The sequence below is a fragment of the Nicotiana tabacum genome, chromosome 11 (genome assembly GCF_000715075.1).
Source record: "Nicotiana tabacum cultivar K326 chromosome 11, ASM71507v2, whole genome shotgun sequence".
In the NCBI taxonomy this organism is placed as follows: domain Eukaryota; kingdom Viridiplantae; phylum Streptophyta; class Magnoliopsida; order Solanales; family Solanaceae; genus Nicotiana; species Nicotiana tabacum.
This window is the reverse complement of record NC_134090.1, coordinates 1,352,224-1,367,351: the sequence shown is the minus strand read 5'-3', so window position 1 is coordinate 1,367,351 and position 15,128 is coordinate 1,352,224. Positions and strand designations below refer to the sequence as shown.

Genomic DNA, 15,128 nt, shown 5'->3' with positions numbered 1-15,128 from the left:
AAGGGAAAGTTGAGCCCTCGATATATTGGGCCTTTTGAGATATTTAAGAAGATTGGAGAGGTGGCTTATGAACTTGCTTTGCCACTGAGTCTATTAGGTGTTCATCCAGTGTTCCATGTGTCCATGCTTGGAAAGTCTGTCGGGGATCCGTCTCATATTTTGGATTTCAGTACAGTGCAGCTGGACGGTAATTTGACTTATGATGTGGAGCCAGTGGCTATTTTAGATCGACAGGTTCAAAAGCTGAGGTCAAAGAACATAGTATCAGTGAAGGTACAGTGGAGAGGCCAGCCAGCCGGAGAAGCTACTTGGGAGATTGAGCAGGAGATGCAGAGAAAATATCCATACCTATTTGTTTAAGATGAGGAGAATGTAACGACCCGGCTGGTCATTTTGAGTATTATAATCCCGTTCCCCCATTTACTGCTTAAGTTATGCTTTATAGTTGTTTTATGACTTACCGGGTAAGTTAGTTCGGGTCTGGAAGGATTTCAGAGTGAAATGAGACACTTAGTATCATAATTGAAAACTTAAGTTGGAAAAGTTGACCGGACATTGAATTATGTGTAAACGACCTTAGGGCCCTAAGACGCCAAAAAATGAGGAATGATCATGGCAAAGCGATGACTATTATTCCTTAGGTCGTTTGTGATATCCCGACAAAATTTTAGGCGATTCGGGTCCAGTTGTCTGGATGGATGCACACAAAATCTGGGAATCAGGCAGAATTTTAGTTTTATGGCTCAAAAACGCCAAGAAAACGAGGAACGGTTATGGTGAAGTGATGACTATTGTTCCTTAGGTCATTATAGGTGGCCCGACAAAATTTTAGGTGATTCGGGCACGTTCGCCCGGATGCGTGCAGATGGTGTAGGCTATAGCACAGGAAAATTTGAAAATCGGGCGGAACTCCAGTTTTATGGCCCTAAAACGCGAAACAATGAGGAACAAACATGGCTAAGCGATGACGATTGTTCCTTAGGTAGTTTTTAATGGCCCTGCAAAATTTTAGGTGATTCGGGTATGGTTGCCCGGATGCAAGCAAATGATGTGGGCTATGCACATGAAAGTCTGGGAAACAGGCGAAATTCAAATTTTATGGCCCTAAAACGCCATAAAATGACAAACGCTCATGGTGGGGTGGTGACTATGGTTCTCTACGAAATTTGTGAAGGTTCAGAAATATTTTAGGTTATTCGAGTCCGGGGGCCCATGCCCATGCGAAAGGCATGGGCTATAGCATACGAAAATCTGGGAATCAGGCAAAATTCCAATTTTATGTCCTTAAAATGCCAAAAAATGAGTAACGGTCATGGAGAGGCGGTGACTATTGTTCCTTAGGTCAGCCAAAAAATGGGGAGCGGTGACCAATGTTCCTTAGGTCATTTTTTATGGTCAGGATAAATTTTAGAAGGTCCAGGTCTGGTAGCCCGGGCCCACACAGAAGGTGTGGACTATAGCACACAAAAATCTGAAATCGGGCGAAATTCCAATTTTATGGCCCTAAAATGCCAAAAACCTAGTAATGGTCATGGCGAGGCGGTGATTATTGTTCCTTAGATAATTTTTTATGGTCCGACAAAATTTTAGGTGGTTGGGGTCCGGTGGCTTGGTCCACGCAGAAGGCCTAGGTTATTGCACACGAAAAACTAGGAATCGGCGGAATTCTATTCTTTTGGCCCTAACACGCTAAAAATGAATAACGGTCATGGCGAGACGGTGACTATTTTTTCTTAGGTCATTTTTTATGGTCCGAAATTTTTTTAGGTGGTCCGGGTCCGGTGGCCCAGGCCCATGAAAAAGGCCCTATAAAATACGAAAATCTAGGAATCGGGCGGAATTTCATTTTTATGGCCCTAAAATGCCAAAAAATGAGTAGCGGTCATGGCGAGGCAGTAAATATTGTTCCTTAGGATATTTTTGATGGTCCGACAAAATTTTACGCGGTTTGGGTTTGGTGGCCCGGGACCACGCAAAAGGCATGGGCTTAATAGCACATGGAAATTTTGAAATTGGGCGGAATTCCAGTTTTATGGACCTAAAATGTCAAAAATATTTAATGGTCATGGAGGGGCGGTGGCTATTGTCCTTAGGTAGTTTTTGATTGTCCAGCAAAATTTTAGCCGGTCCGGGCCCATGCAGAATGCATGGGCTATAACACACGAAAATCTAGGAATCGGGCGAAATTCTAGTTTTATGGCCCTAAAATGCAAAAGAACGAGTAACAGTCATGGCGAGGTGGTGGTTATTAATCAATATGTCATTTTTGATGGTTTGACAAAATTTTAGGCGGTCACACGAAAATCAAGAAATCGGGTGAAATTCCAGTTTTATGGCCGTAAAATACCAAAAAATGAGGAACGGTCGTGGCGAGGTGGTGACTATTGTTCCTTATCTCTTTTTTATGTTCCAGCAAAATTTTATGCTGTCCGGATCCGTTGGCCTGGGCCCATGCAGAAAACGTAGGCTATAACACATGAAAATCTAGGAATCAGACGAAATTTCATTTTTACGGCGCTAAAATGCCAAACACTGAGTAATAATCATGATAAGGTGGTGACTGTTGTTCCTTAGGTCATTTTTATGGTCAGATATAATTTTAGGCGATCCAGATCTGGTGGCCCGGGCCCACGTAGAAGGCGTGGGCTTTAGCATACGAAAATTTGGAATTGGCATAATTCTATTCTTATGGCCTAAAACGCCAAAAAAAGTAATGGTCATGGCGATGCGGTGATTATTGTTCCTTAGGTCATTTTTTATGGTCCGACAAAATTTTAGGCAGTCATGGTCCGGTGGCCCGGGCCCAGGCAGTAGGGGTGGGCTATTGCACACAAAAATTTAAGAATCGGGCGGAATTCCATTCTTTTGGCCCTAAAATGCCAAAAATTGATTGAAGAATCCATTATTTTGCCCCTAAAATCGACTGAATGCGGGCCCATGCAGAAGGCGTGGGCTAAAGAATATGCAAATCTGAGAATCGGCAGAATTTTATTTTTATGTCCCTAAAACGCCAAAAAAAGAGTAGCGGGCATGGCGAGGCAGTGAAAATTGTTCCTTAGGACATTTTTTATGGTACGGAAAATTTTTACGCAGTCTAGGTCTGGTCGCCCGGGCCCATGCAAAAGGCGTGGGCTATTGCCCACGAAATTTTGGGAGTCTGGCAAAATTCGAGTTTTATGACCCTAACATGCCAAAAGCGTTTAACGGTCATGGCGAGGCGGTGATTATTGTTCCTTAGGTCGTTTTTGATTGTCCGACAAAATTTTAGGCGGTCCGGGTCCAGTGGCTCGGGCCCATGAAGAAGGCGTGGGCTATAACACACGAAAATCTGATAATCGGGTGGAATTCCAGTTTTATGGCCCTAAAACGCAAAATAAAGAGTAACGGTCATGGCAAGGTAGTGGTTATTGTTCTTTAGGTCATTTTTTATGGTCCGACAAAATTTTAGGCGGTCACACGAAAATCAGGGAATTGGGCGAAATTCTAATTTTATGGTCCTAAAAAGCAAAAAACGAGGAACGCTCATAGAGAGACGTTGACTATTGTTCCTTAGGTTATTTTTTATGGTCCGACAAAATTTTAAGCGGTCTGGGTCTAGTAGCCCGGGCCCATGCAGAAGGCGTGGGCTATACCACACGAAAATCACGGAATCGGGCAGAATTCTAGTTTTATGGCCCTAAAACGCCAAGAACGAGGATCAGTCATGGCGTGGCGTTAACGATTGTTTCTTAAGTCATTTTTTATGGTCTGGGCCCACGCTGAATTTTGGGCTATAGCAAACGAAAATCGAGGAATAGTACGAAATTCCAATTTTATGGCTCTAAAATATCAAAATATGAGTAATTGTCATGGCGAGGAGGTGAATCTTGTTCTTTTGGTCATTTTAGATGGTCCGACAAAATTTTAGGCAGTCTGGATTCGGTGTTCTGGGCCCATGCAAAAGGCATAGTAGGCTATAGCACACGAATACGAATGAGGCAAAATTCCAGTTTTAGGACCCTAAAACGAAAAAAAATAAGTAACGGTCATGGAGAGGCGGTGACTATTGTTCCTTAGGTCATTTTTATCATTTTATGGTCCGATTAAATTTTAGACGGTCCGAATCCGGTGGCCCATGCCCATGCATAAGGCGTGAGCTATAGCATAAGAAAATCGAGAAATCGGGCGGAATTCAAGCTTTATGGCCCTAAAACGCCAAAACACGAGTAACAGTCATGGTGATGAGGTAACTATTATTCCGTAGGTCATTTTTGAAGATCCGGCAAAATTTTAGGTGGTACGGGTCAGGTGGCCCGGGCCCATCCTGAAGTCGTGGGCTATATATAGCATACGCAAATGTGGGAATCAGGCAAAATTTCATTTTTAGCCCTAAAACACCAAACAATGAGCAACGGTCATGGCGAGGAGGTAACTATTATTCCTTAGGTCGTTTTTGATGGTCCATCAATCTTTTAGGCAGTCTGGGTCAGGTAGCTCGGGCCCATACTGAAGTCGTGGGCTATAGCATACGAAAATTTGGGAATCACGTGAAATTTCACCTTTTGTTCCTAAAATACCGAAAAATGAGTAACAGTCATGGCGAGGCGGTGACTATTATTCTTTAGGTCATTTTTAATGGTCCGGCAAAATTTTAGGTTGTCTGAGTCCTATGGTATGGGCTCATGCAGAAGGTGTGAGCTATATCACACGAAAATCTGGGAATGAGGCGGAATTGAAATTTTATGGCCCTAAACGCCAAAACAAGAGTAACGGTCATGGTTGTTCCTTTCGTTTTTGATGGTCCATCAAAATATTAGGCAATCCAGGTCCGATGGTCGGGGCCTATGCAGAAGGCATGGGCTATCGCACACGTAGGAATCTTGTGCTAAAACGCCAAAAACGAGGAACGGTCATGGCGAGGCAATGACTATTGTTTCTTAGGTCATTTTTTGATGGGTCGGTAAGATTTTTGGCGATCCAGGTTCGGTCGCTTGGGCCTATGTCGATGGCATGGGTTATTGCTCAAGAAAATATGTGAATCAAGCGAAATTCCAGTTTTATGACCCTAAAATGGCAAAAAATGAGGAACAGTCATGGTGAGACGATGACTATTGTTCCTTAGGTCATTTTTGATGGGCCGACAATATTTTAGGCGATCCGGGTCCGATCGCCCGGGCCATGCCGATGGCATAGGGAATAACACATGAATATCTGAGAATCAGGCGAAATTTCAGTTTTATGGCCCTAAAACGCCAAAAAATGAGTAATGGTCATGGCGAGACAATATCTATTGTTTCTTAGTTCGTTTTTGATGGACCGGTAAAATTTTTGGAGATTCGGGTCCGGTTATCCGGGCCCATATAGATGGCGTGGGCTATAACATACGAAAATTTGGGAATCGAGCGAAATTTCAGTTTTATGGCCCTAAAACGCCAAAAAATGAGGCATGGTCATGGCGAGGCGATGACTATTCTTCCTTAGGTCATTATTTATGTGCCAATAAAATTTTAGGTGATCTGGGTTCGATTGTCCGGGCCCATGCAGATGGAACGGGCTATAGCACACGAAAAGCTGGGAATCGAGCGAACTTCCAGTTTTATGGCCCTAAAACGCCAAAAAATGAAGCATTGTCAAGGCTAGGCGGTGACTATTGTTCCTTAGGTCGTTTTTATGGTTTGGTAAAAGTTTAGGCGATCTAGGTCCGGTCGCCGGGCCCATGCAGATGGCGTAGGATATAGCACACGAAAATCTAAAAATCGGGAGAAAATTTTGTTTTATGGCACCTAAAACGCCAAAAAAGGAGTAACGGTCATGGCGAGGCGATGACTATTATTCCTTAGGTCATTTCTGATGGCCCGAAAAATTTTTAGGCGACTCTGGTCCGGTCGCCCTGGCCCATGCAGATGGTGTGGGATATAGAATACGAAAAATCTAGAATTTCAGTTTTATTGCCCTAGAACTCCAAAAAATGAGGAATGGTCGTGACGATGTCTTTTTTGATGGGCTGGCAAAATTTTAGGCGATTCGGGTCCGGACGCCCGAACCCATGCATGAAGATGGCATGGGCTACATATAACACATGAAAATCTGGGAATTAGGCGAAATTTCAATTTTATGGCCCTAAAATACCAAAAAACGAGTAACAGTCATGGCTTCGCCATGACTATTTTTCCTTAGCTCGTTTTTATGGCCCGGCAAAAGTTTTGGCGATTCGGGTCCGGTCGCCCGGATGGATGCAGATGGCGTGGTCTATAGCACACGAAAATTTGGGAATCGGACGAAATTCTAATTTTATGGCCCTAAAACAAAAAAAATAAGGAATGGTTATGGACAAGCGATGGATATTTTTCCTTAGGTTATTTTTTATGCCCCGACAAAATTTTAGGTGATTCGGGTCCGGTCGCCCGGAAGTATGCAGATGCGTGGGTATAGCATACAAAAAATTGAAAATCGGACGGAATTTCAGTTTTATGGCTTTAAAACGCCAAAAAACGAGGAACGATCTTGACGAAGCGAAGACTGTTGTTTCTTTGATCGTTTTTTATGGCCCGACAAACTTTTAGGTGATTCAGGTCTGATCATCCGGATGCATGCAGCTGGCGTTTTATGGCCAACGTAATGCGTTGGAGTGAGAAACTCCATGTGTGTGAAACTCCAACACAAAGAGCTAGAGTTTGGACTTTGGACTTTTACGAGTCAAAATCCAGATTATTATGGGTGGAGGTCGTATAGCAGATAACTCCTACACCAACATGTGTTCGGTTCTACAATTAAAATGAATATACCCGGAAGTGCGCCTAATGCTATATATATGCTTTAGCGTTAATCTCCTAATTCACGGATATGAAAAATGTGTTTACTCACGAATCAATTAAATTAATCAAGTAAAGTGTTTCCATTATCTGACACATTTAGAAAGCTAAAATTATTGTTAAGCACCAGCAATTTGGGAAGCTTTAGACTGAGCACCCGAAAATGGTTGGGTAAAGATTAATCCTTAATGCTATTATAATCAACAACAATGCAGCTAATATGGAACCAAGTTTGAGCTTTTAACTTTAAATAGGTACTTCAGTTCTAGCAAAATCAATATTACAGAAATAAGAAAAACATTCTTTAATTTGCATTAAGCGCTCGTGCCAGACGCTTAACATCAATTAACCTTATACCTCGTCGCAATGTACCTGAAATATCAACTAAACTTGAGCAACATAGAAAGACAAGAACAAAGGCATGAAAAGTATGTATTGAAATTGAAACTTACTCTCTGTAGTAACATTGTTATTTGACGTTAAACTGGTCCCAATTTCTTGATTGTCGCTTGAAAGAGAATTCAATAATCGAGCAAGATGTCTTATTTGATATAAAGGCAGAATATTTGGACTTCTCTGCACTTTATTCATCCTTTCTTCCGCTCCTATTCAATCACAGAACAAAGCTCAATCTTTTATGTAAAGTTAATATAATAGTGTTGCCACCCTGGACAACCTTAATGTCTAACAAAATCATTGGCCTTAACAACTAAGCAAAAATGGCACAAATATGTAATTTAGCCATCAATGAAAGGGGTGAAAATCATAAAAAATAAAGATTGAAATTTCAATAGAAAAAAAAATGTTAAGCGGTTTCTAAATATTACTATGTGATTCCTTCATATCTGCCTAAGTCTTGGTAGCCAGATTTACCGGTACCAATATGGTGGGAGGTAACCAGAGGCGGACCCAGGATTTGAAGGTCGGAGTTGCACTTTTGGATTCAGCTAAAATCTGCTTTATATATAGGGTGTTCACTACTAATATATCACTATTTTCTAAAGACATATATGTATACATAAAAGTTTTGCCAAACTTTATGTGTGCCAATGACCCTTATCGGTATAGCAAAGGTCTGCCTCTGGAGCTAACAAGTACCCCGTGAAATAGTCGAGATGCACGCAAGCTAGCCTAGATACCATTGTTACTAACAAAAAAAAACAACTAATCAAAATGTACTTATATTATATTTAACATACCTTGGTGCAATGTATAACATGATGCAGCTGATTCTTCTCGTGATTTATATGATTCAGGATGAAATGCAGTCTCAGATAATTGAACCCCAAGTCCTGAAACAGGAACAATTGCTTGATTTTCTTCTTCATTTGAGTTTCCTGCACTAGTAGTACTCTCATAATTTTGATAACTTGAAAATGAATTATTCAACACTTTTTGTCTTCTCAATTGATAGTTTCTTCTACGTCTAGCTAAATGTTTTTCCCTCTCCTCAAGGCTCATTGTTTGCCTTCTCAATCTATCGCGAATTCGACGACGCTCTCTTTCTTTTTCTTTTTGTACATTTCGCCAGTTCTTTACAACGTGCCATTCTTTAGTTTCAGATAACTCTTCAGTAGCCATTGAACCAAGTATTCTTGCAGTTTTGCTCCAGCCTGATTGCACTGCAACAGAAAAATTCATGCTTCAATCAGTACAAAGAGACAGAAATGTTTAATATTGGAATAATATGAATCTGAATAAAGTATAGCATTTGGCAAAGTGATAAAATCCAGCATATGATGTGTAGGGTTAGACGCACATCATATGAGTTCAAACTTTGCCGCATATAAAAGACAGTAATTACAGCAGGGACAAAGTGCACGTGCACCTCTGTATCGATTCAATCACTCTTTTTGTCTAGTAAGTGGAACTTATGAACCACAAAATACCAAAATAAAATTGACATGCAACTAATTTATTAAGAGGATTAGGTGAAAGATAAATGTACTGGTAAAAGAGAAAAGAGTTATATCATGTCTAATATCATTGAAATGTAAAAAGAAATACAAATTAAATAAAGCTTGTAGCAGGCTATGATTTTCTTTACTGTACTAATAATATTGAATAAGCTCCGAATAAAATAAACCCTACATACATAAGATGCAAATGCCAATACCGGACCATGACACCGGGTGGAAAACCAAAAAAGAAAAAAATAGAATTACCTTAAATTTATGTCCAACAGAACTCTATATCCCACGTCCTTAATCATCCATAACACATAAATCTGCATCCATAGAAAAACATTGAAAAAAGAGACTTTAATTTCTGAATAATCACGAAAAATCCAGAGGGGGGGGGGGGATTCTTTATTTGAAAAGGCTCACAATAAATAAATAAAAATTAATTCTTGATAGGGACTGAAAGACCTATCTGTGTTAATGGTGACTGAAGAGAGGGATTTGTAATTTCAGATTTAAGAATAGATAGAAAACAAAGCTGAGCTGATGTTTTGTTTTCCCCTTAATGGAAAAAAAATACAAACAAAATCTTTTAAACGCCATTTTTGGTTATTGGTTAAAGGTTTATAAACTTAACAAATTAGAATTTGCCACCTTTACACAAAGGGAACAAAAAGATCTGTTTTTATGCGAAATTTGGGGATGTAGATCCATTTGGCTTGCTTTTTACATTTGTAACTGACTACTAAAATCAATTACTCAGTCCTCATCCAAACGTTGTATTCAGTAAAATCTACTATACATAAATTGCTAATATTTCCTCCTAGGTTTTGCCTTCTTTTTCTTTTTCCCAAATTTGATCTTTTCCTTTCCTTTTTTTTTGGCTAATTTTACGGGGAGAAAGTAAGTATTATTTGTGAAATATCAATTGGATGCCTCCTCCAATATGTCTTCTCAAATATTTGTACCACTAAAATTTGGTTTCTGTCTCTAAAATCGTGTAGTAAAATAACAATTGGAAACATGAAATGCAGACTATACCAAATGAGAGATCTATTTATCTTTTTTTCTGATAATGGTTGTGTCCAAAAGATGTTTGCGCGCACCTCAACAGGGAGCAAACGGAAAGAAATCACCTAACTATTTATGTTTTGCTCAAATTTGAACCAAATGAGATACTTAGTATGTCCCTCATTTGTGACTAGTTGAGCTGTGCAAAAGGTGTTGCACTTCAGCACATCTGTTTTCTTGTTCGTTAACGTTAGCAAAAATACATTTTCAGCCCAAGGTGGCACTCAATCTACACCATTTAAACTGCTAAAAGAATGTACAACTAAAGAAAAGCATGCCAACATAAAGGGAAACAAAAAACAAGAAACCTTGTACTCAATTAGAAGAGGCTGAAACTGGATTTCATTTATACAAACATTAGCAGATAGAGCTCAAGATCTAGTTGAGAAAGCCAATAAACTTGGAGAAAATGACATTAACCAGATGTTGAGGCATGTAATCTATTACCGACTCACGATATTCCTCCATGTGCTGGCAGGTACAAACCTAAGATTTCATACTCCGAGCTCTGTATATGAAACGAAAAGGGTTAAAAACACTCTTCTAGTCTTCAACAAAAGAGAAACGTCGAGATCATATGGCAAATATTTACGGATGTTTGACAATAGTAGGCAACAAGTTGTCATCTCCAGGCAGAAGAAGTTGCTAAAGCTCTATTTTTCCATCCGAGATAGAGTGCCCCTTCGCTTTCTGCAAACCTGTAATTTGGGCTGTACTCCTTCAACATGTCATTGATGGTCTCGCCAACTGATGGACTCAATGGGCATGGAGTAAATCCAGCCATCATAAGTCTCAACCTCCACTTTCCTAAAAGTTCGTGCCTTTCCACTCTGTCGGCCCCCTCACATGCTATTATGTTGACAACGTCCCGTGCCACACAATGCTCCTCTGCACTGATACGCTGCTTGTCATCTCTAGGGCGAGCTGCATCAATTGACTCGAACATTGCTGTATAGTAATCAAGAGTTTCACGGAACCTTGGAAGGAAAGGGGCGGTGTTGGTGTTCGATTCTTGTTCAACTAAGGTCACAATTTTGGGGGACAAACTCTTAACTAGTCTTAATAGGCGGTCTCGATGGTTGATCGTGCTTACGCTCTCGTCTGGCATGTGGTGCAGCATGAAAGGGAAGTTTACCGCCAGCGCTTCTCCATGCCTAACCCGAAGATTCTCTAGTTGGACCTCACAGCCTGATAGTGCAGCACCGTGGAATTCAAAAGGTACTCCGCATGACTTGGCAACTGCTGCTAGCCTTTCGCCTACTAGCTGAAGTCCTCCACCTCGTGCATGAGCTGATTGGGAATCATCCACACCTGTGATGCAGACAAATGGGGGTCCACCAGGCCGACGAGCAAGATAGTGGAGGAGGAACATCCACTGACTTCCCTGTGCAATCTGAAAATCAATGATATGGATTCTGTTCTCATTCGCCATGGCTTCCCTGATGACGACATTTGCAGACATATAAGCAAATTTGTAGTATGGGCACATGTTACAGATGACTTGCATATAAGATAATAATTCCGAGCTAGTCGGTTCTTTGCACTTCAATTTTTTGTATATGATGCTTCCTGACGACAGTAGTCGTGCTCTAAGCCCTTCCAACACGTATGCACTCAATCGTTCCATAGGTTCCCCAGAGACTGACACCTTTTGCTCTAAAATATTCATTAGAATTTCAGCAGTTGAGATATCAGCATCTGACACTGCTTCAGCACAGGCAACGAGCAACTCTTTCAAGTTCAAGCTGGGGGCTATGTCCAACACTCGGTTCCACCTTGTCAAGGAAGAAGGTTTCGAGACCACATCATTGAAGGAGCAACTGCAGCTGTCGTCAGTATCAGATTCAGGCCCCAGTAATTTATTCTCCAGCTCCCGAAGCACATGTTTCAGGTCACCATCATCAACTCCTGAACACCCACTGAAAGGTGAACCACAAGTGTTGTTATCAGAGGAGTGATGCAGATCAGACATGTATGACTGTGAACATTGCGGCGAGAAGGGACTCCTGTTGGAAGAGACGCTTAAGGCAGGAGGTGAATCGTATACAACATAGTCAGTAGCCGGCAATGAGTCCAGAGTGAAGAAATGTTCATTCTGTGTCTGAAAAGCAAACTGTGTCACTGAGCTAGTATTATTGCAATTGTTGTTCTTGAAATGGTAAGGGGCGTAATATTGCTCAACTTGCTGCATTGGCTGATTGTATAATCCATGGACGCCGCCAGACATTTGAGGTCGTTGGGATGTTTGCATCTGGAATATCAAAATGACTAAGAAGATGAAGAGTGATTTCAAACAACCGTTTCAGAGGAAAGCTATCTTATTGAAGGAGGTACATCCAGATTAGCAAATCTCTCTCAACTACAAGTAGTCACAATATCTCAAGGAGTAGCGCTTCTTTCAGCAGCGAATGACAATGTTAAATCTGAAGAACTAGAGAAAGATTTGCTACTCCGTGATGTGTCAGCAAAACCTATATAACTAACAGAACCTGCCAAGAATGGGAAGCATGATCAGTCAAAGCACATACTAATTAATAATGATGCTCTTAAGCTAAGAGAACAATTAGAAAAGAATATGCCGAGAAAGTATAAATGAATGCACATCTACTTATGAAAAAGCAAAAAAGAGCAAAAGCAAAATAAGAAGACGCTCATGAAAATGGGCAAGACACAAACTATTATCATCCATCTTGGAAATCGTTCTCCGGATAATAACATCCAAGGGTTTCTAAACTTGATACTTAGTTTCTACAATCCCGGAATCGCAGAGGATTCATCTCTAATAACACTCCTTTCTCTTCACCAAGACATAGTTTCCATATATAGCAATAAACTACATTAGTTAAGAAAAAAGTTAACAATCCCGGAATCGCAGAGGATTCATCTCTAATAACATTCCTTTCTCTTCACCAAGACATAATTTCCATATATAGCAATAAACTACATTAGTTAAGAAAAAAGTTAACCAACCCAATCTCTACAAAAAAAAAGGAAAAGCAAGTACATCCTTAACGGTCTCTATTCTTGACGTGAACGGCCGCTTTCTTGGAACTAATTCATAGGCCTTCTTAGAATTAGAACCCATTAAGGGGGGCCTCGGCCCGGGAAGGGGAGAGTGGCCGAGTGGTCAAAAGCAGCAGACTGTAAATCTGTTGAAGTTTTTCTACGTAGGTTCGAATCCTCCCTCTCCCACTTGTTTGTTGTAGATTTCAGAGAAGAGAAAAGAAGCATTCATCAGCGTAGGAAGGCCAACCAAGCGAAACTCTTTCTTTTTCCTCATTTCTCTTGAACTATGAAAGTTAAATTCATTTGACAGCCATACAGAGAAACTAGAGATATTAGGCAGAAAAAAGAGAACACTAAAAGAGGTCCTACATCAGAGAAGTTAGGTTTGCAGCTTCTAATTAAGGGAAGAAAAAAGTGAAAATTAAATATAAGTAACTCACTTCTAGAAAAAAAAATAGAAAAATAGCAAATGCACTTGGAGTTATACTCAGTCTTTAACTTTCAAATGAGTAATAAAAACATTAACTGCAGTAGTAAGTTTACCATAGAGTCAGAAGCATATCAAGAAAAAGCAAATACCTCTCAATTACAATCAACTAATCAGCCTTTATTAGCTTATTTAGAGAAAAGGTAATAGAAAAGAAAGCCCCTTTTTTTTCTGTACAAATCAAATGCCTAACATCAAATTTCCTTTTTTATTCAATGGATACTTCAACTCAAGAGATAAATCATGAAATCCATGATAAAACTGTAATCATGGAAAGCTAGCTTGATCATTAGAACAAATTAATCCTGTACCCCCCCCCCCCAAACACACACACCAACCCCCAATTAAATGGAAAAATAAATAGATAATCAAAAAGAAGATGAAAAAGGGACCCAAAAAACTAACCAATTAGCCACCAAAGAGGAACCAGATCACTAACTACTAAAGAATTAACTCAACAGAGTGATAACTTAGCATATAACATCAATCTTCTGATAACTTGAGGAAACTAATAAAATGAAAAAGCAAAAAGACATGAAACAGAACTAACAGAAGGAATGAAAACCACAGAGACCTAAACAAAAAACTCTGATAAACTAGAAAACAAAAGAATAGACCAAAAAGACTTCAAAGAATAACCCTTTCCTCACTCCATGAATGAATTGGACATAAAAATCAAAACTTTATGCAAACAAATAGAAAAATCACTACTTATATATATCCCCATCAAAAAATAAGGAAGAAAAAGAGAAGGGAATTGCAAATAATCTCTTACCCCAACATAAAAATCAAAACTTTATACAAAACAAATTTAAAAAATCACTACTTATACACCCCCATCACCTCAAAAAAAAAAAGGGAAAGTAAGAGAGAAGGGAATTGCATATAAACTGCTAACATATAACAGAATAATTCATCTTAAGATGTTTTCGAGATAAACACAAAACCTTAAACCATGAATAAAACAAAGTCAAGACTTAACATAAAAATAAGGAACTACTTAAGAACAACAAAAATTCCTTAACCAAATCAAAGAAAAAAAAATAAAAGATGGTATTACAAACCTTGAAAATTCAGAGGATGTATTTATTTTTGTGACTTTTGTTCGAAGGGGAGAAAGAAAGAGCCTGATGTCTTTTGCTGATTGATGAAACTAAAGAATGGAGTGTTAGGTACTACTCTTTTGTATGTTTATATAGTCAAATGAGTTGAAAATCGAAAAATAAAATGCCCTTATTTCTTGGGAATAACTACTTCAAATGCCACTTTCCACAAATACATGTAAGACTACAAATTTACTGGCCACCACGTGATCTGTCTCTATTTGATTATATCGTACGTTTTTTCTGTTTGTTTAAGAAGAATATTCTCTCCCTTTTGAATTACACAAAACTCAGTGAATGCTGTAGTGAGTGATGACACCTCAAAGTGAGTGCTAATTCCTCCCTTTTTCCTGATATTTTAGATATGTTTTACCTTCTACAGCAGTAGTAGTAGTAGTAGTAAATATCAATAATGTTCTTTTTTTCTTTTTTCTTTTTAGTTCAACATTTATTGGCTAGACTAATTCCATTTCACATGTATGGCTCATTTAAGGAGAAAGCATCCTACCAAAAGTTCATCTATTTCCGAAGCTCTAATCCAAAAAATTTAATTAATAATAGAGGAATTTAATTCATCCAACAGTCTGATCGTAGCATTCGGTTGGAATCTTTACCGACTAGAAAAAGTGTAAAAGAAAAGTTATCGTGTATATCTAAGACAGGGCAGATGTAGTGCATTGTAGACGGGTTCAATTGAACCTATAACTTTCGACGCGGAGTAAAACTTTATATATAAAAATTTATTAAAATTGCAAAAATAGTAGATATG

General features: G+C 39.3%; 2 protein-coding genes and 1 non-coding gene across 3 annotated transcripts; 1 reads left to right on the top strand and 2 right to left on the bottom strand.

Annotated features, from left to right (window-relative positions):
* Positions 1 to 6,956: 6,956 nt before the first annotated feature.
* On the bottom strand, positions 6,957 to 9,908 carry LOC107807867 (uncharacterized). Its single transcript, XM_075224612.1, has 5 exons — positions 9,161 to 9,908; positions 8,957 to 9,018; positions 7,991 to 8,413; positions 7,244 to 7,396; positions 6,957 to 7,163 (listed from the first exon to the last, which is right to left on the bottom strand). Exons 3-5 carry the CDS (start codon positions 8,370 to 8,372, stop codon positions 7,096 to 7,098), a joined length of 603 nt encoding a protein of 200 aa, XP_075080713.1. The 5' UTR covers positions 8,373 to 8,413; positions 8,957 to 9,018; positions 9,161 to 9,908; the 3' UTR covers positions 6,957 to 7,095.
* A 142-nt stretch (positions 9,909 to 10,050) lies between these two features.
* LOC142166162 (scarecrow-like protein 13) lies at positions 10,051 to 14,508 on the bottom strand. Its single transcript, XM_075224611.1, has 2 exons — positions 14,321 to 14,508; positions 10,051 to 12,252 (listed from the first exon to the last, which is right to left on the bottom strand). The coding sequence occupies exon 2, from the start codon at positions 12,012 to 12,014 to the stop codon at positions 10,386 to 10,388; it is 1,629 nt and encodes a 542-aa protein (XP_075080712.1). The 5' UTR covers positions 12,015 to 12,252; positions 14,321 to 14,508; the 3' UTR covers positions 10,051 to 10,385.
* Positions 12,873 to 12,955, top strand: TRNAY-GUA (transfer RNA tyrosine (anticodon GUA)). The gene has a single exon. It is a non-coding gene; the product is annotated as a tRNA-Tyr (tRNA).
* Positions 14,509 to 15,128: the final 620 nt, after the last annotated feature.